At 46.4% G+C, this 24,457-nt stretch overlaps 1 protein-coding gene across 1 annotated transcript; it reads right to left on the reverse strand.

Annotated features, from left to right (window-relative positions):
* Positions 1-261: 261 nt before the first annotated feature.
* On the reverse strand, positions 262-24,174 carry Dhx33 (DEAH-box helicase 33). Its single transcript, XM_059271099.1, has 12 exons — positions 23,798-24,174; positions 19,509-19,669; positions 18,042-18,269; positions 17,695-17,865; positions 14,231-14,416; positions 13,477-13,588; positions 11,760-11,919; positions 11,533-11,621; positions 10,519-10,646; positions 9,964-10,167; positions 6,661-6,747; positions 262-2,767 (listed from the first exon to the last, which is right to left on the reverse strand). The coding sequence occupies exons 1-12, from the start codon at positions 24,057-24,059 to the stop codon at positions 2,459-2,461; spliced, it is 2,097 nt and encodes a 698-aa protein (XP_059127082.1). The 5' UTR covers positions 24,060-24,174; the 3' UTR covers positions 262-2,458.
* Between the last annotated feature and the right edge of the window lie 283 nt (positions 24,175-24,457).

Consider the following 24,457-nt stretch of genomic DNA (forward strand, 5'->3'; position numbering starts at 1 on the left):
AAAAAAAAAAAAAAAAGAAAGCTTAAAGGGCACTGTCCCTGCGGTTCAAGATAATTATTAACTTCTTTGTAGTAATATGTGGAGTCAGAATGGGGTTTCCATCTGATTTAATCCCTGAGCAGCTTTGTTAAAAAGCTATTTTTTTAAAAGCCCAATAAAAAACTAAATTCTCTATTAAAATTCTACCACAATGTTAAAGTGATGAACACTTTCTGTACAGAAACATTAAAGCTATTCAGAAACTCTATCCTTCACTCCTTTTCTGGCAAGTGCCCAGTACTCTCACTGCAGCTAGTCAACCAGGGTACGTTTCCAGTGCCCAGTACTCTCACTGCAGCTAGTCAACCCAGGGTACGTTTCCAGTGCCCAGTACTCTCACTGCAGCTAGTCAACCCAGGGTACGTTTCCAGTGCCCAGTACTCTCACTGCAGCTAGTCAACCAGGGTACGTTTCCAGTGCCCAGTACTCTCACTGCAGCTAGTCAACCCAGGGTACGTTTCCAGTGCCCAGTACTCTCACTGCAGCTAGTCAACCAGGGTACGTTTCCAGTGCCGGCTCTGGAGTCAGTCAACGGAAGCTAAGTTTTCCTTGACTCAGAAAACACCCTCTTAGTTTACTGGGGAACAGAAACTGCTCATTGTTGAGGAAAATATTGCCCCCCTTGTTTTCTTTAACCAGCATAATGAATGCTCTATTAAAAATACAAAAGTTTCTCTTCCCAAGCAAGGCTAAATAAACACCCCAGCCCCTTTGTTTACATAGGAAAAAATAAACTTTAAAAGGAAAGATTTCTTGATAGCTTTTCATAAAGTTGGTAATGTAACCATTTTATCAAAGAACTAAGTCACGAGTACACAGACAACCCTAAACACTGGCTAAAAGCTTGACTGCTCATGGTTAGGGTTATAATAAAGCCTAGACTGGACTCAACATACACACTGTGGACCAATGAGGCCCTGGAATGGAAGTGTCCAGGCAGGCTAGGCCCTCTGGAAAGAGCTTGTTGGACCCGAGAAAAGAAACTGCCCTCTGTCTTTGAGGTACACTGTAGGCAGTTTGGCCCTCTGCTTATAAACAACACAATTCATTGTATAAATGACAAAACCTAGTAGTAGAGATATGTCTGGACCAACTAAGTACAATGAAAGGGCTAAATTTGGCTGTTTCTAGGTTCCAACATTTTCTGGGAAAGTGTGCTTTTTTTTCTTCCTCCACTAGGCTAGCCCAGAATCCTCACCCCTCCCCTCTCAGCCGGGTTACAGGTATGTACCACCACACCAGGGATTGTTTGCTCCTAACAATCAACTAAGATGAGTCTTTTCCAAACAGGCACAGGATGGACAGGCTTCTCTACTTCCTCTGACAAATGCAGATAATGAAGGTTAGAGAGAGCATCTGGTTAGGAAGCAGCAAAGCTAACTGTCCCCAGGTCCCTGCAGAGAAGAAAAAAGGATACTGAAAATCATCAAGACCAAAACACAAAGACTGAGGGTGGTGGAAGGACAAACTGACACTCTGGCTTCTGAAACATCAAGTATCTGTCCCCTCCCTGCCACCCAGCAGCTCTGACTTGGGCCCCACCTGAACAGAGGCTGCTGAATGGGTGTGAAGCCTCCCTCATGTGCACAGTCCAAGAGAAAATCACCACTGGGCTTCAGAAGGCCACTGCACTGAAGAGCTGGCTTTCCAGTTTCAGGAAACCTGCATGTCTCCTGAAAGCATCACTGGGGACAGGCAACCACAGAGGCACTGAGGACCAGTCAAGGAACTCCTTGCTGGTCTCTGCTTGGAGACAGACAAGAGAATGTGCTACCCCCTGAGCCATCAGAATACACCTCACTCTGGCACTGTCTGTGCGAGTTCGTTTCTTCTGTTTCCTATTTAAAAGACATACAGGTAGACATTAAAATAGTAGTGAAGGCTGGGGATTGGCTCAGTGGCAGAGTGTTTGCATAGCATGCACGAGGCCCTGGGTTCCATGAGGGGAGGAGGTGGCAAGGGGGAGAAACACTGAGGTCAACCAATTGGATCTGTAGCTTCCTATGGCTCCTCCCAGAAACTCCCCCTCCCCCAGTCACAAGAGCCCAAGGGGCTGTGTTGTACCTAGTTAGTATCACAGAGCACAGTGGCTTACAATTCACTGATTGTCTTATCTTATGCCAGGCAAATCTCTGGGTAGCCTTCTATTCATTTTCTCTAAACTTGTGAATCCTATCCCCCTCTAGCCTATAAGGAAACTGAGGCTCAGGAGTTAATTCAGTCCCTCACAATCGCCCAGTCGAACCCAAAGCACAATTCTCATTTCTCGTGGTCTAAGTATAAGCATTGTCTGCACGGCTGAGGTTGAGAAGTTTCATCACTTTCAAGCTCTTGAACTCGGCAAGTCTGGCTGCACTGAATTGTGTGGTTTCTCCAGCTTCCGAGTCTACTTGGAAGTAACTGTGATCTAAGCTCCTGATCAGTTTCTGGCAGTCTTCAGCTTCCTCCGGAAGTAGTCAGGGGCAGCCTCGTAGAGCCACTCGGCATCCACAACACAGAGGTCACGCATGTAGCATTTGTTGGTGTAGAGTAGTGCGGTGTACACCACACAGGCAGGCTTGCAGTGGAAGAGGACAGATGACGGGTGGATGGCCACTGGCTGGTGCGTGTCCGTGGTGGCATAGGTGCCGTCTGGCTGGAGTTCGGCAGTACTCATAAAGAGGCTGTGAGCGAGGCAGCGGCGGACACTCTCCATGTCCCCTCGAGATGACATGATTGGCATTGACATCTGTTTTAGGAAACAGAAAAGCCCCCAAACATTAATCCCCCCATCACTGTACAGAGCAGGGGGCAGCAAGATCTCCAGTGCAGCCAACGCCAATGGAAACCTTGATCCACAGACAAAAGGTGGCACTTCAATTGCCACGGGCAGCAGCTCAGGGGGAGGACGAAGGCATGGGTGAGAAAGACAAAAAACAAAAACAGGGAAATGACAGCCTAGTAAAGGTGGTCCTGGGAGAGAGACCTCCACGCAGGCTATACGCTGTACACAGGTCGGCTGTGTTGAGAACCAATTTCCTCTGAGATGAAACCATCCAGCTTGGAGAGAAGCATCTTACTCAGGATGGGGGCCAGGTGGTGGTGACGCACGCCTTTAATCCCAGCACTTGGGAAGCAGAGGATCTCTGTGAGTTGGAGACCAGCCTGGTCTACAGAATGAGTTCCAGAGCTACACAGAGAAACCTTGTCTCAAAAAACCAAACCAAAATAAACAAACAAACAAGCAGGATGGGGCTGGAGAGATGGCTTAGCACTTAAGAGCTCTGGCTGCTCTTCCAGAGGACCTGGGCACAAGTCAAAGCACCCATGTGACAGCTCACAACTGTCTAGCTGCAGGGGAACTTCTACCTTCCACCCCCACTTCTGAGAGAGAGAGAGAGAGAGAGAGAGAGAGAGAGAGGGGGGGGGGGAGGGAGGGAGGGGGGGAAGAGAGGGAGAGAGAGGGAGGGAGGGAGAGACGGGAAGGGAGGGAGGGAGGGAGAGACGGGAAGGGAGGGAGGGAGGGAAGGAGGGAGAGACTGTCCTAAAGGGAGGTGAAACACTCACTCCATCCTGCAGGCAAGCTCACTGAGCAAACAACTCAAAGGCTCAGAAGTCCTGGAAACATGAGGCCCCTCCTCCCTCAGCATATGCAAGTTGTAAAGAGTGCTGAGAGACGCTCTGAAGACCAGCTGAGCTGCCAGGCAGAGGCTCAAACTAACTGAGCTAAATGAAAGCAGCACGGTCCAGTCAGACTGCCTGGAAGAATCAGAGAACAGCTGAGCTTCCTGGGAGAAGCTCAGACCAACTGAGCCACCTGAAGACCCTCCAGCCTGTTAGCTTGAAGGTGTACAGTGTGTTCCAGCTCTCACGAGCTGTCACCCATGCTGGGGTGGGCTTTGGTGAGGCAGCTGCCCTTAAGTCATTTCTGCTCCTCTAACCAGCCCCAGTAAGACTCACTGGTTCACCAAGGTGGACTGGTGTCTTTAATTTGGTCTGCTGTCAGTTCCCTGTCTGGGGTGAGAAGATGTTTGTTTTCCATCTCTCCAGGAAGAGTGTCACACACAGGTGGCCTACCCTCTCACCAGGCAACCCTGGAAAGAGAAGCTTTCTTTTTATTTTGTCTACACCATCAACTCCTTTAAAGTCCTCTCAAATCCTGCGCTCACTGAACCTTCCCACAGCGTAGCCTGAATCATTCTTCACCCTCTCCAACTTTCAATGTTTCCATTGCTCCTAATGAAACAATGCAATTCTCTTATGGAGAAGCCCTGACTGAACCACCATGAGCGAGACCACCTTGCCCGTCTTTTTCTAAGGCCTTTTCTGCAGGGATCCTATGACCTCCCATCATCAACCACCTCATCTTTCGCTCACAGATCTATGAGGTGATTCCCACCTCAGGCCTCTGCATCTGCTACTCCTAGCTGGCATGCCACCCTCCTCTCTGCAGTGGGATGCCAGCTGTCAGTCAGTGACCTTCTACACAACAGCCGCTGACTCACGGACTCTTACATTGCTGGCCAAGATCAAGAGACCACTTGCTGGATCTGTGCAGCCTCTGAAACATGAAATCTAAGCAGTGGCTGCCGAAGTCCTGAGTGAGAGGCCACGACACGTTATTACTTGCATGTGAGGTGGAAGGTGAGAAGAGGAAAGGAAGTATATGGAGAGGAGCAAGGACAAAAGATCAGCGAGTCCAGAGAGAGCAAACAGTTGTAGCTCCACGTGGCTTCTTCCAGTTCCTTAGTTCAGTACCTTGTGAGGTGTGTCTCTGTTTTCTGTGTATGGTATCTATGACATTGTCACTCTGTCTTTTGGAAAATTCCATTTACTTTATAATGGCTCAAGGGCTCTTGTTCTTACCAATCAGATAGCCATTTTTTCCTTTAAACTCATCTATTAAGACACAGCTTGGGACTAGAGAGAAGGCTCAGTTGTTAAGGGCACTTGTTGCTTCTGCAGGGGGGATCTGGATTCGATTTCTAGCACCCACGTGGTGACTCACAATCATCTATAATTATAGTTCCAGGGGATCTGATGTCCTCTTCTGACCTCTATGGGCATCAAACATGTATGTGTTGCACATGTATACATACAAACAAAACACACATAAAATAATCTAAAAATAACAATTAAATCTAAAAACCAAACAAACCCCAAAGACACAGTTCAGCTGCCTAGAGTGTACCTGGCGATACGGCACTTGCCACAAAGCTCTGGGCTCCACAGCCTGCAGAGGAAGAAGTAGCTCAGCAGTCTCCATGTCCAGGAAGGCTGAAGCCAGCCCCGCCCCACAAGACGGCTGAGGAGGACAGGGCTGAGGACAGCTTTGGAATCGACAGTCCCAAACCTGAGGGTGCTGGGTGGACCAACCTGTGGAACCACTCACCTGCCATAAGGTTCACTGATAGAGACCCTGAAGCTCCTGGAGATCCCAGTGCAGAGTCTGCCTCCCGCTCCCCCACACCCAGCACACTGCAGACAAACTCCCTAGTTAGAACAGCAGTGGTCCTGGGTGCATGAACTAGGGAGGCCCGGACACTGCAAAGCTAAGCACAGTCCCAGAGGCGTCTGGACCATGAAGAAGGGAAGCTACTAAAATGAAGACAGCTTCAGCAGACACAGGATGCTTGTCCAACACAGGCTCAGCACCAGCACAAACCACAGGAAAGATGGGGACAGAGTTTCCATTCTCCTTACTGAACACTGGGTAGCCTCCAAGTTTCAAGTATACAGCAAAGTTATTACATACATAGGCAAGACCCTGGTTTAAAAAAAAAAAGCTACATCCTCTCTGGTGTTTTCCGATTTTTCTTCAGTTTAGTAGTATTTTTTTAGATCAGAAAATAGTTACAAAGTTTATAAAATTTATGCATGAGGTCCAGTCCATGCCCAGTACTGCCCCCCTCAAAAAAAAAAAAAAAAAAAAAAAAAAAAGAATGTAGGTTACAGATACAATGTAACTATGTGAAAGATAAGCTAAAGGGCTCAGTGGCAGAGCACTGCCTAGTGGGTCCAATCACTGGGACTGGGGTGGGTAGGGGTGGAAGAGGGGGAGGGGAAGAAAAAAACAAACCCAAATCATCATGGATTTCTAGGAACAAATCACAATTGTGTGTATGTGTGTGTGTGTGTGTGTGTGTGTGTGTGTATGAGAGAGAGAGAGAGAGAGAGAGAGAGAGAGGGGGGGGGGGAGAGAGAGAAAGGCCAGTAGAATTATGGGTAACTTTTACTTTCTTGTGCATTTTAAATTCTTCTACAGCCAGACCATGGTGGCACACGCCTTTAATCCCAGCACTCAGGAGGCCGAGGCAGGTGGATCTCTGTGAGTTCGAGGCCAGCCTGGGCTACAGAGTGAGTTCTAGGAAAGGCGCAAAGGCGCAAAGGTACAAAGAGTTTTCAAACCCTGTCTTGAAAAACCAAAACCAACCAACCAACCAAACAAACAAACAAAAAACCAGAGTGAGATCCAGGACAAGGACCTTACACAGAGGACTCCTGTCTCGAAAAACAAAAACAAAAAAAAAACAAAAAAAATTTTTTTTTTCTACAATGAGAATTTCTTTCATACCACCAGCAGCAAGCAATCCAAGATCCCCATAGTAAAATAAAAACTTCTCCTTGAAAGGGAGGTACTACCTTTAAGCAGATTTCCCTTAGCTGTGCTCTGACTTCAGCTACTAGCAGCATATTCTTGCTGTTGACAAAATTCTCTTTGCACCAGTCCTAAAGAGAAAAAAAGGAGATGTTGTGGAATATTATTTTAAGATGTGTTACATTTGTTTATGCTGTGGAATATTTGTTTAATGATGCAAATATGTGTTGCATTCGTTTATGCTGGATTTGTTTAACTCTGTGAAGCTGTGATACTTGTCTGTCTAAAATACCTGATGGTCTAATACAGAACTGAATGGCCAATAGTGAGCAGGAGAAAGGACAGGGGGCTGGCAGGCAGGGGAAATAAATAGGAGAAATCTGAGAAGAAAGAAGAAAGAGCAAGAGAACGAGGAGAGGAGGATGCTAGAGGCCAGCCACCCAGTCACCCATGTAGTAAGAATGAAGTAAGCTATACACACGTAAGAGAAAGGTAAAAGCCTAGAGGCAAAAGATAGATGGGATAATTTAAGAAAAGCTGGCTAGAAATAAGCCAAGCTAAGGCCAGGGTACTCATAAGTAATAAGCCTCTGTCTGTGTGATTTATTTGGGAGCTTATTATGTATCCTGGCACAGCCTACCAGACCCTGTTGAAAAGCATATCCTTAGTGTGGTGGCACATACCCGTGGTTCAGCACTTGGAAGGCTGAAGATTCCAAGTCTGAGGTCAACCTGGGTTACATACATAAGCAAGACTCCGCTTAGTGACAAACAAATTGATGGTATCCTCTTGGTGGAACACACACCAAGGGCAGGACAGTCTTCGGTAAAGAAGGACTCAGCGCTTTCACTGCATCAGCACTTTTTTTTTTTTGATTATTTATTTATTATGCATACAGTATTCTGTCTGCACGCCAGAAGAGGGCACCAGATCTCATTACAGATGGTTGTGAGCCACCATGTGGTTGCTGGGAATTGAACTCAGGACCTCTGGAAGACCAGTCAGTACTCTTAACCTCTGAGCCATCTCTCCAGCCCAATCAGCACTCTTTTTGTTTAAATATAAATTGAGGGCCAGCGAGAGAGCTCAGCTGGTAAAGATGCTTGCTGCCAAATCTGAATACCTGAATTAAACCCCCATGTATTCATAACCATAGGACAGAATCAACTCCTACAAGTTGTGCTCTGACCTCTATAGGAGCCATATGGCAACATGTGTATATGTGTGTGCACACAACCCATGCACACTTGAACACACACATGCAAAGTATAAACATAAACAAGCAAAGGTAAATACAGCAAAGTTAGCAAATACTAAAATGTAGGGTAGCATTTTTTTAAAGAATACACACTAAGGCACAATTATGAATTTATTAACACATGAGAGAATATACTGCCATTTCCCATCTTAGTATGAGGAACTAAAATATGATATCAAAAAACTAGTAGAACAGTGGGGCAAGAAAACCATCTTGTATGGTTTAGATACGGTCTGAATACTCTCCAAAGCTTCACTGAATACCTACTGTGAAACATTAAGTGGAAACTTAATTCAATCATGGTATTTGTGGGGCAGCAAGATGGCTCTGTGAGTAAGGTTTTTGCCACCACGCCTAATGACCCAAGTTTGAGCCCTGGGATGCACATGGTAGAAGGAGAGAACCAAAAGTTGTCTTCTGACCTCCACACATATGCTCCCTCTTTCCCTATATGAACAAATAAAGTACAATTTAAAATTTAAAATGAACTGGGTATAGTGGGACATGTCTTTTTTATCTTACCATTCAGGCAGATCTCTGAGTTTTAGGCCAGCCTGATCTACACAGTGAGTTCAGGATAGCCAGAGCTACATAGTAAAACCTTGTCTCAAAAAAGAAAACAAGCCGGATGGTGACGACAGCGGAGGTGCTCACCTTTAACCCCAGCACTCAGGAGGCAGAGGCAGGTGTATCTCTGTGAGTTCGAGGCCAGCCTGGTCTATCGAGCAAGTTCTAGTACAGCCAGAGCTACACAGAGAAATCCTGTCTTGAAAAAACAAAAACCAAACCAAACTAAAACCCTTTAAAATAAATAGCTGGGCATAACAGTAGCACATGCTTTTAATCCTAGCACTTGGCAGGAAAAGGTGGCCAGATCTCTACGTGAGGTCAGCCTACATAGAGAATTCCAGGCCTTGGAGTTATGTAGTGAGAACCTGTTTCAAAAAAACAAAACAGATTTTAAAAACTTTGGGGCTGGAGTGCCAGGTCAATGGTTAACACAGCCTGCTCTTTCAGAGGACCAGGTCCAACTTCCACCACTCACACGGTGGCTTACAACCATCTCTGGGAATCTGACGCCTCTGGCCTCCATAAGAACAGCAAGCATGTGGTGCTTAGATACACAAGAAGGCGCACACACACACACACACACACACTCCAATATAAAAATTATGGTGTTTATAATAGCAGTAGGAAATCTGGAAAATGACTGGGTTTAAATAAGGCCAGAAGGTAGAGCCCCGTGACTGAATTCCCACTGGTTCCTAATTAGGCAAAGAGGAAGAGACCAAACACACACACTGCCTTTCTCTTGCTGTGTGATGCTCTGTTCTACCTTGAAGCATCAGATAAGGCTTCTAAGTCTTACCAGTCTAGATGAACATGAGGCAAAATAAATCTCTTTTCTTTATAAAATGGCCTGTCTCAAGTATTTTTTTTTTACAGTAATGAATAATGGGAATAATGGCCTACAGCTAAGCGTAGTGGCGCCCACCTTTAATTCTAGCATTCTGGAGGCAGAGGCAGGTGGGTATCTATGTGTTCCAGGTCAGCCTGGTCTACATATGAGTTCCAGGACAGCCAAGGTTACAGAGACTGTCTCAAAACACAACACAACAAAACAAACAACAATCAAAAGAAAAGAAAAGAAAAAGGGATAATTGTAGTGGTTGAGACAGAGTCAATGACTTAACTAACTTGTCCACACAGTGTGTGTTAAACCAAGCAGGAGGAATACCTGAACTAATGTTTCATTCTAGTGACCCCCAGCACATACACATTTATTTCTGATGACAGCTGGCTTTTTTTTTTGTGTGTGTGTGTCTCTTTTTTTTTTTAATGGTTTTTTTGAGACAGGGTTTCTCTGTGTAGTTTTGGTGCCTGTACTGGATCTCGCTCTGAAGACCAGGCTGGCCTCGAACTCACAGAGATCCGCCTGGCTCTGCCTCCTGAGTGCTGGGATTAAAGGCGTGCACCACCATCGCCTGGCATGTGTGTGACTCTTTAAGATGATTTTGTCAAAAAAAAAAAAAAAAAAAAAAAAAGGTATACTTAAAAACACATGCCCGAAAGCACGGACAAGGCTCACCTTATTCCCACCTATGTTTTTGAAGGTCCGATAGATATTGAGCAGGGTGATGTGGTCCCCCTCACTGGATATGAATTTCTTCCGGACACTTTGCACTTCATCTCTCCGGGCAGGAGGGTTGTAAAGGACACTGTCCACAGATAGCAGGGAGACTATGGTCAGAATCTCTTCCGTACAGTGGAATTTGGAGGACAGGAGGATAGTCTGGAAAGTCAGATTGCAAACGCATGAGTCAAGTTTCCTAGCTTCTGATTAGTGTTTCTGTACACTCTTGCAGCTTCCCTTTAAGGAGCGTGGTGGCTTTAAGACCACAAGGCAGTGTCAATGCCATTCACTTCTTTGTAAAACAGAACGATGCCATCCCCACAGGATTCCACATCTTTGTGGGTAGGGCTATGACTGATGTCTTAATCCCACACACAACACAAATCAGCACTGTATACAAAGTGGGGTGATATGTCATATTTAAGAATGCAAATGAGGTTAGTTCAGAAGCACTGGGCATTTCCTGACCTGTAATACAGAGAAAGGTAATGAGGAGGAGGGGTCATTTACTTTGGCAAATTTAGGCTCTAAAGGAAATGCTGCCATCTTTCTTCCAATTGGAGTCAGGGTAAGCTGGTCATCCTTATGTTCAAGAGCACCTAACAGGTCCAGTTGGGCAATGGCCGCCTGAATGTGATCTACAGAAACGGAGACACAAAAAGGAGCCAGAAGTCCAAAACAGGAAGAAGATGCAGCTAGTTGAGTGCTTCTGGGCGCTTATAACTCTACCCCAAGGCCACCCGCCACTGTGCTCATACTTAATGGTACCTTAATGGTACCACAGAAGAAGAAGAGATGTATACAGCAATTGTGGAGAGCAGTTACCAAGAGGAATGGGAAGGAGGCAAATGGCTCTAGGCAGGGCTTGGCTTCCACGGTGTGGGTAGCATCACACAGATGTTGGCCGTATTACCCTTATAGTTTACATTTATTATTCCTTTCTAGGAATTTCAAAATGAAATATAAATATATACATAGGAGTGTGCCCTATGTGGTATTTTTTTTTTTTTTTTTTTTTTTTTTTTTAAGATTTACAGATATTTGTGTAGAAGACAGCCAGAAAATGTTTCTTGAGAGAAGAAGACCTGAACTGAGGACCAGGGTGGGACCTGGGATAGCTATTGACAGCTTACTTTATCTCTTACAACTGCGTTTCCTTAAAGAAAAGGAAAATGGCACAGTAATAAGGGTCCAGGTCCAAAGCTGCCACCATTTGGTGTCAGTTCTTAAAGGTTCTTCTTCCAGGAGTGATTACTGATGAAGGAGGACCAGTCAAATCCCAGCTTCACACAAAGGAACATGCTCTCTTTATCCTTTCATTGGCCTTCAGGGGCGTCCCATGGATGCCTGATCACCTCCCTGGACCCTGCATAAGGGTGCTATAACACGGAACCTATCATTTCATAGCAAATGAAATCAAATCAGCAGAAGAACATGACTAAAATACTTTTTTTCCTCCTCAAAATACTTTTCCTGGGGGAAGAAGTCCTCTGCTGTTGTCTGTCTGTCTGCCTTCCAGCTTACCTGGAGATGGTTTGGACATGAAGTCAAAGGTGAGCACATTGGGGACTTTCATCGCTAGGAGCTGCAGTATCACACTTGCCAGGTTACACCTGTGAGGGGGAGAAACGAGGGTCAGTCGTCCGTCCCTGACCTGCCGAGAGCGTTAGTGAAAGCCAAAGCCCGTGGGCAGGAGCAGATGGGAAGGAGGCTGGGATACATGGCACGGTGCAGGCACAACATGGACCCACCTCTGGATCTCTGGTACCGTCATCTTCTCAAACTTGTCAAACTCATCCTCGGTGTAGAGCCGGTAGCAGATGCCACTGTCTTCTCGGCCAGCCCTCCCTGTGCGTTGCCAGGCCTGTGTCTTTGACACTCGCTGTACGGCTAGTACCTCAAGACCACTGTCTGCAGGGAGAAAAGGCCGTGAGTGCTTTGCTTCATCACAGAAGCAAACTGTCTCTAGAGTGCCGGCAAAAAGAATGATGCTGAGTGCCACTGAGTGTTTCTGCAACACAGGGGTCTGGAAAAACTCAAGGCTAAGCAAGAAAGCACAAACCCAGGCTGTCAGCCACTTTAAACCTCACAGTGAAACTGAGCCTAGCAATGAATCATGTGTGAAATGTTATGAAAAACATCACAACACCCTCCGCAAGCAAGGGGGCAGGATGGTTTCAGAAGTTTGGGCCTTCAACTTAATGTGCCAGGCTTGTTGACTCCCCATGGGAGGCCTTACCCTTTTGGAGGAGTGGATGGGAGGTGGGTTGAGGGGGAGGCATGGAGAGGGAGCTGGAGAAGGGGTGGGAGGGGGTACTGTGGTGGGTATATAAAATGAATTTAAAAAAAAAAAAAAAAAGAAAAGAAAAAGAAGAAGTTTCGGCTTACATCATGGGAAGACTGACTACCCAACCGAGCGGCACTGAGCGTTTCTTGGGGATTTTGGTGCAGAGAGAGTTTCTATCTAACTGGGAAGGCTGGTCACACACCAACCAATGACGACAGGGTCCTTTGTCCTCCCTCCCAGTTCTATAAGAACAGATCATGTGACTTTTTCCCCTGGAAGTAAAAGACATCAATTCTCTCAAGTACGGGAATATTTTGTGCCAGGCACTAGAGGTTGACATGTTGTCACCAGGAGATATGTGTGAAAGTCGATCCCTCCAGCTTAGTAGAACATGCCAATTAAATATTGAGGAGCAATAATAATTGTAGGGGCCCTAAATCCTCTGTAGAATAAAGCAAGGTATGAATCAGACATGCATAAGACTGACTTCAAGGCAGCTTGACACTTGCAAGTGCTTCCCTCTATGCTTGCTGGGAACCCTGTCCAGCCAGGGCACCTGTCTCCTTGCTGGGAACCCTGTCCAGCCAGGGTACCTGTCTCCTTACTGGGAACCCTGTCCAGCCAGGGTATCCATTTCCTTACTGGGAACCCTGTCCAGCCAGGGTACCTGTCTCCTTACTGGGAACCTTGTCCAGCTAGGGAGGGTATCCATTTCCTTACTGGGAACCCCATCTAGCCAGGGGTACCCATCTCCTTACTGGGAACCCTGTCCAGCCAGGGCACCTGTCTCCTTACTGGGAACCCTGTCCAGCCAGGGCACCTGTCTCCTTACTGGGAATCCTAAAAGCCCAGACATCCACACTCTGGTAGCCCTCCGGAGAGCCTGCCACTGGTACCAGGCCGTCCCTGGCCTTCTTGCCACCGTTCTCCCCCAGCTTCCAGTGAGCTTTCACACCTCAGTCCAGGCTCTTATCTGTCCTTTCCAGGTTCTCTGCAACTGAGTCCTCTCTTGACTTCCTGCCTCAGGTCTCTTTTATGGACCTGACTTGGAACTGTCCCTGTCACTCAAATCTCAGCTCCTCACAAACTTGTGAAGTGTTTACTTGGGAGGAAATGGTGGGGTTACAGTTTTAACCACTGCTCGCTACACACAGGAGACATTCATGAGCTACAGTTCTCACCAGGGTTATACTTCTTTGCTTTAACCATGCCCGTGTCAACTACATATTTTATTCCTGTAATGGTTATGGAGGTTTCAGCGATGTTGGTTGAAATGATCACTTTGCGATAGCCCTAAAAGGAGGAAGAAAACCAAAAAGCCATATGACACACACGATTCAGAAGTTGAGAACATTCTAACCATGCATTTCCACAACTTGCTTATGATCAAGAAGAGGTGACTTCATTAGTAATAGTAGTCATACCGATTTCAGTCACTCTACTTGATTAGAGACAGAGGCAAAGGAGGACACTGGTCCTTTCCCTGAGGTCTTGAAGGTTAATTTGAGGCGAGGAGATGCAGTGGAACAAGACTCAAGGTGGGTAAATAGGTGGGAGCTGGAACCCCGGCCCTGCTAGCATCTTACTGTGTGTACCTTAAGCAATTCTCACCTCCCTTCTTGGGGGCCTTCGCATCCCTCATGGGATTCCATGAGGATGAGAGATGGTCTGTGTGAGTGTCAGCACTGTGTCTGGCACACAACAAATGGTACATGGGCAATGAGTTTCTACCAGCCCTTAGAGGAGCCATTCATTCACCTTGTGCCCTCCCTCATCTCTCCTCACAGGACAGCTTTCCCTGCAGCTCTGTACTCTACACCTGGTACCTGAGTATTCCTCCAACGTCTCTGGATCATGGGGACAGGCACACAGGCCCCACTGGTCGATGTGATTTGATGCCCATTGACGTGGCTGGCAGAAAGGTGGCACACTCACCTTTGGGGCCCCTTGGAAGACTCGAAGCTGCTGTGAGTAGGGCAGGGAGGCGTACAGAGGAAGGACGAGCATTGCAGGGCAGCCGTCAGGAAGGTGCTTTGCAATGTCTCGGCAGGTCTTGCTCATTGCTTCGATCTCCTCCTGACCAGTAAGGAAGACCAGGATGTCCTGGGAAGAGGGGGCTTCCTAGAGAGAGGGAATACTGATGATGCGAATGTTTCCAGGAGGGTTTTTGTTTTCTGTTTCACCCCCCGGCCCCAGATAGGGTTTTTCTGTGTAGTTTTGGTGCCTGTCCTGGATCTCACTTTGTAGACCAGGCTGGCCTCGAACTCACAGAGATCCGACAGGCTCTGCCTCCCAGTGCTGGGATTAAAGGCATGCGCCACCGCTGCCCAGCTCTGTTTCACTTTTTAAGATAAAACAAGTCTGGCAGTGGCACCTCCCTGGGAGAGAATGCTTACCAGCAATGCAGTTGTTAACAGGAGAGCCAGCCAACCAAACCAGGTCAAGAAGTTTTGAAAGGAAATTAACATCGCTTTTGTAAGACAATACAATGAAAGCCTAATCAGAGACAAGAAAACTTGGCATAAAACTTCTTGAGGTGAGGTGGATCAGTGGGAAAAGACACTTGTTGCCAAGGCTGCTAGCCTGAGTTCGATCCCCAGGACCCACGGGGTGGAAGGAAGGAAATGCCCCTTGGGTTGCTCTTTGACTTCCTTACAGGCACTGTGACTTGAGCACCCCTCCCCCGAACAACACAATAAATAAGTGCAAACCATAATTTTTAAGACTTCTTTCTCTTCTTTTTCTTGTAAGTGTGGTATTTGTATGTGTGGTATGGTGTGTTTGTGAGCATGTGTGCCTGTGCTCACGTATGGTCAGAGGAAGATGTCAAGTGTCTGACTTTATCTGCCTGCCTGAGGTAGGGTCTCTCACTGAACTGGAAGCTTGCTGTGAGCCGGCTCCAGGTGAAGGCATTTGCTGTGCAAGCCTTGTCACTTGAAGCTGAGCCCAGGGACCCATGTAAAGGAGGGAATAGAGAACCAACTCCACAAAGTCATCCTTTGGTCTCTACATGTGTACTCTGCCCCTGCCCCCCACACACATCAAGCACATGTACACCTCCCCGCACACAATTAAATTTTAAAATAAAATTCTAAAACAAAACAAAACAAAACAAAACAAAACCCACTCAACTAAATTTTGGCAGTTGAAAGAAGCACCTGGCTTTTTCTTCTCTTTCAGAGGTTACCAAATGACAGTAAAAAACCACCGTTTTCATCCCCCAGAAGAAAAAAAAAATCACTGCCCCCAAATGACAAGAGAATGGGAGATAAAAGGGTTCAACTCATTTGTGAAAGGTGGAAGACATGGAGGAGAAGGATGGTTGGGGGATACCTACTAAGGAGATAGTGATGAGAAATGAGGATGGAGCATATGGCTCAGGGGTAGAGCACTGGTCTAGCATGGGCAAGGTGCAGGAGAACAGCGAGGACATCTCCCAAAGCAACCCGCACCAACTGGATGGCAACATGAACGACCTCAGAGAGACTGCACACAGCATCCCATGACTGGCATATGAGACACAGTGTAAGATGAATTTGTGCACTGAAGGTGTGCACTAATTGTTCAGGAGACCAGGATAGGGACAGAGGGTCACTAACAATGGAGGCTCCTAATAGTAATCACTGATGCTGAATTTAAAGACCATATGATACAGCTATGTTGAAATATGGAGAACACAGGAGGGTGTGGGAAGGAGTATGTCTTAATCCTGGCCTACTTTTTTTTTTTTTTTTTTTTTTTTTTGGTTTTTTGAGACAGAGTTTCTCTGTGTAGCTTTGGTGCCTGTCCTAGATCTCGGTCTGTAGACCAGGCTGGCCTTAAACTCACAGAGATCCGCCTGGCTCTGCCTCCTAGTGCTGGAATTAAAGGTGTGTACCACCATCGCCTGGCTCCTGGCTTACTATTTTAAGAAATAAGCATATAATAGTGAATGATAAATCAAGAAACAGTAACATAAACAGGGTATTTTAAAATTCAAAAGTAGGTTTCATAGCAACTGCTGAATTTCTCTGTGATCTCACTCCTGGCTGGCCTGGAACTCAATATATAGACCAGGGTGGCCTCACACAGGTATCTGCTTGACATGTGAGCCACCATGACTGGCTCAACTGCTGTTTTTAATCAAGAGATTGTTAAAATCAACTCTTTGATTTCTTTTCTGAGACAAGTTCTCAAGTACCCAGACTGAACTCAAGCTCACTATGTAGGGAGGATGACCCTGAACTCTTGATCTTCCTGCCTCCACCCTCAATTAGTGCTGCCATGCCTGCTTCACCCAGTGCTGGGGATCAAACCTAGGGCTTCATGCATGCTGGACCTTCCTTCTACAGACTGAGCTACATGCCCAGACCAACTGATGCCTTTCTTAAAATAAAATTGTTCACCTCTAGATTTTCTCAGGAAATTAATACAAAGATTAAGAAGTCTATACAAATTAAATCAAAACAATAGGATATAATCACTCAAAGCCTTTTTTGTGTGTGTACATGTGTTTATGTGCGTCATGCATATGGAGGCCAGAAATCTAATCTTCATCTACTACTATTCACCTTATTTTTGAGACAGGATCTCTCACTGAATCTGGAGCTCACAGACTGTTTAGGACGGCTGTCCAGCAAGTTCCAGGGATCCACTCGTCTCCATCCCTCCTTCCCTGACAACTCCTGGGATTCCAGATGCACATCGCTTCAGTGGCTTTTATGTGAGTGCTGGGGATCTGAACTTACTCTTCATACTTGTTTGGCAAGCACTTTACCCACTGAACCACTCCCCAGCCCTTAATCACTCACATGTAAATGTTTAACAAAATTAAAAGATATTTTGCAGTATCTCTCTAAAACTTCTGAAACACCTCAGGACATGTGTAGTGGTACATACTTATATAATTCCAGCACTCAGAAAACCTAGGCAGGAAGATGGCAAGTTGGAAGCCAGCCCGGGTACATGGCAAGACTAGACATACTTGTATAGCATATTGGATTGTAACGTAATAAGTGCTTTTCCCCCACGGGTTCTGATATAAACAGATGTACAAAAGTCACTCCTCTAACATGAGAGCTTTCTAGCTCAGAGAATAGCTGCTGATAGTTGAATTATTTTTCTTTTCAGCGAAAATAAGAAATCTCATAAAAGAGGCAAAACAGATGTAACGAGTGAACTTTTTCTGAACAATTACTTTAGAGATGGTTCTCTCTTTTGATCATGTGGATTTCAGGGATTAAACTCAGGTCAACCGCCTTGGCACCAAGCCCCTTTACCTCTGGGCATCTCACTGGCCACAAATAAGCCTATTCCTGATGATACAGTTCACAAAGCTCTAAGATTCAGAGGCTAACTGTTCTCACAATTAGCTGTAAGGTGAAAGAGGATTTGCCAGGAATTTTCACCCCTTTCCATACCTGATGGATCTGGAAGACTGAGACAAGCGCTGCATGCAGGTAATCCTGCTGAGGCTGCTTGGTATAGAAAATCTGGATTGGATGCTGCCGACCTTCAAGGTAGAGGACAGGGGCTCCATTGAAATACTGAGAAAACAGGTCAACATCCATGGTAGCCGACATCACAATCACCTACAGAAAAGAATGAGGAGGATGGGAAATAAATGGTGGACAGCATGTCTATAAAGCAGATGGTTGAGGCCCACGTTACCCCCACCATGGCTAACTTCCTCCCATATGGCTGAAGCAGAATGGGCGGAGAAACACCCCCAGAAAGACCGCCCAGTCCTTGAACACATTGCACATACTTTGAGAGGCAGTTTCCCTAGCTCCTTCCGCCTCTTCTGCGCTGCCTTCACCACTCCGAAGAGCACATCTGTGTGGATAGTCCGCTCGTGGGCCTCGTCCAAAATGACACAGCTGTACTTTCGAAGCAAGGAGTCTGAAATTGCTTCTCGAAGAAGCATGCCATCTGTCAGGAACTTGATCCTGGTGTCTTCTGAAGTGACATCCTCGAAGCGCACAGTATAGCCAACCTGAGAGAAAGTATGACTCCTTTACTTAATAAACATATATCCATATCTATTTATTAATTATTTATCCAGCACCGTCCTCAGCACTATGGTATCACAGTAAACAAGACCAACAGCACTCTGCCCCACTCCTCCCTAGAACCCACAGAGATGAGAGACTTGACTCCCAAATTGTCCTCTGACCTCCATATGTGACACACACACTAATAAAGAAAAGGAAAACAAACAAACACCCTAGCCTCTTACTTTAAGGTACTTATGAATAGACATGAAAAGAAGTCCAAAATACTTTTATTTGTAACACACACATATAATACAAATTTGAATCTGTCTCCTATATAGCTCCAAGACTCATTCTATAAACCTACATTAAGTAAAGAACAGTGTTCATATTTTTTTGTTTGTTTGTTTTTCGAGACAGGGTTTCTCTGTGTAGCTTTGGAGCCTGTCCTGGAACTCGCTCTGTAGCCCAGGCTGGCCTCGAGCTCACAGAAATTCACCTGCCTCTGCTTCCTGAGTGCTAGGATTAAAGGTGTGTGCCACCACTGACTGGCCAGTGTTCATATTTTTATACAAATACACATACATATATATAAAACATACATACATGTAATAGATGTAAAAGAAGTTTCTGGACAGACATGATACTACATGCCTATAATTCCAGCACCCTGGAGGCAGAGAGACAGGAGGATTGCCATAACTTCAAGGCCACCCTGATCTTCAGGTCTATACTACATGTTCCATGCTAGCCAGGGCTATAAGTGAGACCCTGTCTCAAAAAACTCAAACCAAACCAACAAACATAAAAATGACGTGTCTTAAAGTCTTAAACTCGTAAACTAGGTATAAAGGGTCCAGCGCAGTGGCAGGGCACTTGCCTAATAGGGTCAGTCTCCAGCACCTCCAAACAAGAAAACATCTGATTTATTCAACTTGCCAAGAGCTTTGTGACCAAAGCTAACAGGACTAAGAGCCACTGATCTCTCTGGAATTGGGAAAACTCTAAAAGCCTAAGAACCGTGGCAAGGAAACCGCATGCTGTTCAACTGGGTGTTGTGGCACACCCAGGCAGAAGGACTGAGGATTCAGAGTGCTACATATTGGAGACCTCGAATCAACATAACAATGGAGTGGGAGGTGAGGGGGTGAGGACGAGCTTGTTCAAAGAAATGAAGGGCAGAAGTACAGTGGGTGCCTGTTAGTAAACAGGAACTGGCAGTCAATAAAGCAACAAGGTACCAGTTTCCCGAGTTCAGTCCTCTTCTCATCTGAGACTCTAGTAGCAAGAGAGATGGCAGCCACTCGACGGGGCTGGGTCACAGCAATGACGCCCTGGCGGCTAATGCCCCCTTCATAGAGGTACTGCGGGATCTGAGTTGTCTTCCCAGAGCCAGTTTCCCCTAGGAGAGAAAAGAAACTCCTGTTCACATGCGACTAAGGTAAACTCACCAAATAAAAAGCTTAAAGTCAGGAAAAACAAAACAAAAACACAAAAGAAAACAATGAGTTGGTAAGCCTCAGGCAAATGGGCACCCAGGTATATTGCCAGAAAACAGCCATGGCTACTGTTTCCCAGGGGGCCCAGTTACATTTCAGAAACCTTTACAATGGGCTGGGCATGGTGACACAGGCCTGTTACAGCAGGCAGAGAGGCAGGAGGATCATTCTGAGTTACAGACCAGCTTTGTTTACATAGTCAGCTGCAGGACAGCCAGCGCTACATCACAGAAAGACTGTCAAACAAACAAATAATAAAAACACCCTAAACTTTCAGGATGTTTATATGATTTGGCTCACAATTCCATTTACAGAAATTGAATCTAAGAAAACAAAGATGTTTATTCAATTTGTCCCATGATGGCAAAAATACTGGAAATATGTATAATAAATAGTAGGTATGGGGGTTTGAATAGGTATGGCCTCCACAGACTCACGTGTTTGAATGCCTGGCCCATAGGGGTGGCACTATTAGGAGGTGTGGCCTTTTTGGATGAAGTGTGTCACTTTGGAAGCAGGCTTTGAGGTATCATATGCTCAAATTACGCCCAGTGTGGCACACAGTCTCCTGGGGCCCATGGATCAAGATGTAGAACTCTCAGCTCCTTCTCCAGCACCATGTCTGCCTGCATGCCACCTGCCATGATGATAATGGACTAAACCTCTGAACTGTAAGCCAGCCTCCATGAAATGTTTTCCTTTATAAGAGTTGCCGTGGTCATAGTGTCTCACACAGCAACAGAAACCCTAACTAAGACAGTAGGTAACTGGTACAGTTACAACATAAAATGAAATATGAGAGTCATGTAGATTGATATATACTGATATGAAGAGATGTCTATTCATATATTGCTCGCCCTTCTCTGGCTGCTGCTTGCTGTTCTCTTCAAGTCTTTGCCTACACTATTATGGGTACAATACCTGCCAGCCTTCATACTAATTGGCAAGTTACTGGGTAAGTAAGGCAACAAATTCTCACCCTCGTCTCTGAAATCTTTAGTGCCTGTTAATCTCTCTCCTAGCACAGATCATTCCAAACAGCACAGAAGTATTTGAATGTTTCTACCCTCTTCTAATGCCAGAGGGCAGAGGTCTCTTCACAAGCTTGAGCACCTCATTTCTACCCTCTGTTGGTACCTCTAACAGCACCTGAGTAGAAGAGCTCAGGAAATGTGCACACCCTTCTTTCTACCGTTTATTCTCTTTAATGTGTGTGTCTTGCATTTTCTCCCAGCTTCCAGCCGCCTCTGACTGCTCACCTTTCCTGACTTAGCCAAGAATCTGAGACTAAGAATTTGATTATCCTGCAGTTTCCCGCTGAATCCTCCACACGACCTGAGACTTGGATCAATGTCTCTTGTGCATCTTTCCTACTCTTATTCTAAGGCAACTGACTATTGCAAAAATAAAATATGCCAACCGTGCAGATGTAGAGCCAAATGCACCTAGGCACTAGCTCTACCGTCCACCTTGTCTTCTGTCTCCATCTCCCCGAGGGCCTACTTGAGGCTCTGGGGCTTCAGGTATCATCAGGACTCCTGCATCTGTCTCATATAAAGTCCTCAATTGTGATTTCCCTCTACTCCCTGCTACAAGGCTCTTGCACCCCGTTGCCTCCTCTGAGATGGCCCTTTTCCTGTGCCAGGTGGGCTCTCCATAACCCTGTTGCCAGGGCCCCCCTTCCCTTACACTTCCTGACCTTTGCTCCATTAGCTCTATCCTATCTGCAGTGCCTCTCTGCTCAGTTCACCAAATCTGGAAATATTTGCTAGCTCCTCAGCTTGCTCGTTTGGCCAAAGCAGAAGCCTGTTTCCACCGCTTTCACCCTTTCACCTCCCAATGTCAGTCCAGTGCCAGATCTGCTCCGAAAGTTCTCTTGAAGAAGTCCCCAGCAGGAGCTGTGATCAAGAACACGCATCCAAATCCAGCATGGACCTTCCCCTCTTTTGTGTATATATGATTAGGGAACTTTGTTGGGATCCACGGGAGGAGACCAACAGGCAGCACCGGAACTCATGGGACATGGCCTGGCGTCACTTCATCAAGTGAGCCTTGGAGAGGCAAAGCCCCAAGGATGCTATGTCCTGAGGACGGCATGCTGTTATTGAGCACAGCTCTGCTTACTGCCCTCGAGGTCACCATGTCCCTCATGATCTGTGGGTTGTATGAAAACTCTCAGGGGGTTTCTAGCCCCTCACTGGGCAGTGTTACTGGTACTTACAATAACAGTGACTGACTTTTTCCAAGCATTGCTGCTGGAGCAGATTAACGATTCAACCACCACCCTTAGAAAGAATTTAGACATGTAGAGGTGTTAGTAAGGTTAGGTTAAGATGTTTTCGTTAACGACTTTGATGTAGAAAACCTTGGGGAAGCTGGGTGGTGGTGGCGGCGGCGGCAGCAGTAGCGGCGGCGCATGCCTTTAATCCCAGCACTCTGGAGGCAGAGGCAGGTGGATCTCTGTGAGTTCGAGGCCAGCCTGGTCTACAGAGTGAGATCCAGGACAGGCTCCAAAGCTACACAGAGAAACCCTGTCTTGAAAAACCAAAAAAGAAAAAAAGAAAAGAAAACCTTGGGGAACAATTTAAAATTTAGAAAGGCACACTTCATAGTTGAGCGAGGGAGAAAAGAACAATGGTAGTCTGGCTATTGCTGGCTAAGGTACCTTTCTTGCTAGGGTGGGTTGGTGATCAAAGGTGATGATTAATTCTTTGTACCCATTTCTGCCCTCAGCTTCCTGATATGATTTAATAAAAAAACTGTTGATGAGTGGAGATGCACCCTGAGGATTTAAAATAGAGATGATTGATTGTTTTTCATATATAAAAGTTTAGATTTGTGATTCTTAAGTTTTTTTATAAAATTACTTTTGAGATAATTGTCTTTTGAGATAAATAATAAAATGATTGATCCTTTCTTTGTAACCACAAAATGCAGTTGGACAGCAAAAGAACTGTCTTAGAAAGTACCTTGCTTTCTTACACTTTGTTAATCTATAACAAGCTGCTTAGACATGAATGTATGTGGGTTTTGGGGAATAATTTGTTTTTCACTTGTACTACGTAAATGTTTAATCATGTAAGGGAAACGAGAAGCATGATTTTTTTTTTACTTGTATTCATTATAAGCATTTATTTGGAAAATAGAATGTAACCATATTGTAATTTTTATACTGCTTGAAAGATTCTGCTGGGATATATAAACTGTAAAGAAAAAAAATAAACTAAGAAGATAGATCCTGACGGAGTGTGTGTGTGTGTGTGTGTGTGTGTGTGAGAGAGAGAGAGAGAGAGAGAGAGAGAGAGAGAGAGAGAATATGTGCGTGAGCCCCGCAGAATTAAATTTTACTCCCTCAGGTTAAAAAAAAAAGTCAATAGAGTGATGAGTTCACCACCTCCTCGCCTCCGCTTCAGCTCCTGAGCTGCTGAAAGCTGGTCTTTACAGCAGTGGACTTCACTGTTGCATCTATTCACGCCCTCCACAGAACTCCAGTCCACTGACTGCCAGCATTCGCTGCTCTTCTTCCTCGCTTCTGACACTCCCTCAAGAGCTCCTCGTTCTTACCGGTTGTGCATCAAAGCCCCCTGAAATCAGTCCCTGCCCTCGAACTCTCCCGAGCTCTTCTCATACCCAAGAAATTGGTTCTCGTTAACGGAACTGTTTCTGACCGCCAGTCTCTCCATCGCTGCACAGCATGCCAGTCCCCAAGGACCCGCTCCGCAGCTGCCGCCTCAAAGCCTGGGCGAGGCCCGTCGTTCAAAGCTCTCAGAGCCCCCAATATGCACCCACACCCTGTCACGGAAAGTGAGTCTTTACCCCCATACACGCCAGGCACTCGCACAGGGCAGTCAGCGCCAGCAGGATAACTCGGTCCGCCTCTTTCCCGAGGTCCCTGTCCAAGCCTGACACAGAAAACCTTTCAAGTTTGCGGAAGAAACCAACGCAGAGAGAGTGAGAAGCACCTAAGAAAAATTGCCCTCGCCAGGCCAGGAATCTACAGCAAGGAAGGCCCCGCCAAGGTGGCCACTCACCGATGAGGACCGCACTGTCCAGGTTTCGGAGCTGGGCCAATAGCTGCCCCCGCGCCCGAAAGATGGGCAGATTCCGGCGCTGCAGCTCCAGGGCCTCGCGGTAGGGACTGGCCGAGGGCTGGGCCAGCAGCGGCGTCTGCCTCCGGCCTCCTCCCGCTCCGCCGCCGCCGCCAGCCGCCAGCAGCATCACCACTCGCCTCCCGGGAGGGCAGGAGCCCGGCCGGAATCTCTTGGCCGGCGGGAAGCCCGCCTCCTCCGGCATGTCGGGAGGACCGCGGCAGGAGGCGCGGACGCGGTCAGCTCCGCTCCGCTCCGCTGGGGACAGCAAGCGCGCACCGCCCCTTTCTCGCCACGTGCAGGCGTGTCTGGGCGACCACCGATGACTTCACAGCCGCCTCCAGACTTTAGGAAAGGAACTCTAATTCCCGACATGCATTGTGGGTTTGGGTAGCGTTTACATCCTGTGAGAGCAAGGCCGGAGGTGCGACAGAAAAAAACTGCCCGAGCAACAACAGGGAACGATAGCTATGAGGTTCCGTAGGCCCTTCTTGGCTAAAGACGTTGTCCTTTTGGGCTCTCGTTATACCAAAGCTATTTCTTTCCAATGAAAATGAGTGTCCCACCTCGGTCTCCAACAATAGTCACGTTTTAAGGAAGTTA

This window comes from Peromyscus eremicus, chromosome 8a (genome assembly GCF_949786415.1).
Source record: "Peromyscus eremicus chromosome 8a, PerEre_H2_v1, whole genome shotgun sequence".
NCBI lineage: Eukaryota > Metazoa > Chordata > Mammalia > Rodentia > Cricetidae > Peromyscus > Peromyscus eremicus.

Coding starts and splice junctions, on each gene's coding strand:
- Dhx33 (XM_059271099.1), bottom strand. CDS start 24,059: ATGCCGGAGGAGGCGGGCTTCCCGCCGGCCAAGAGATTCCGGCCGGGC. Junction 17,866..18,041: donor TAGGGAAACTGCCTCTCAAA/GTATGTGCAATG, acceptor TCTTTTCTGTAG/GTGATTGTGATGTCGGCTAC. Junction 10,647..11,532: donor CATGTCCAAACCATCTCCAG/GTAAGCTGGAAG, acceptor CCGTTTCTGTAG/ATCACATTCAGGCGGCCATT.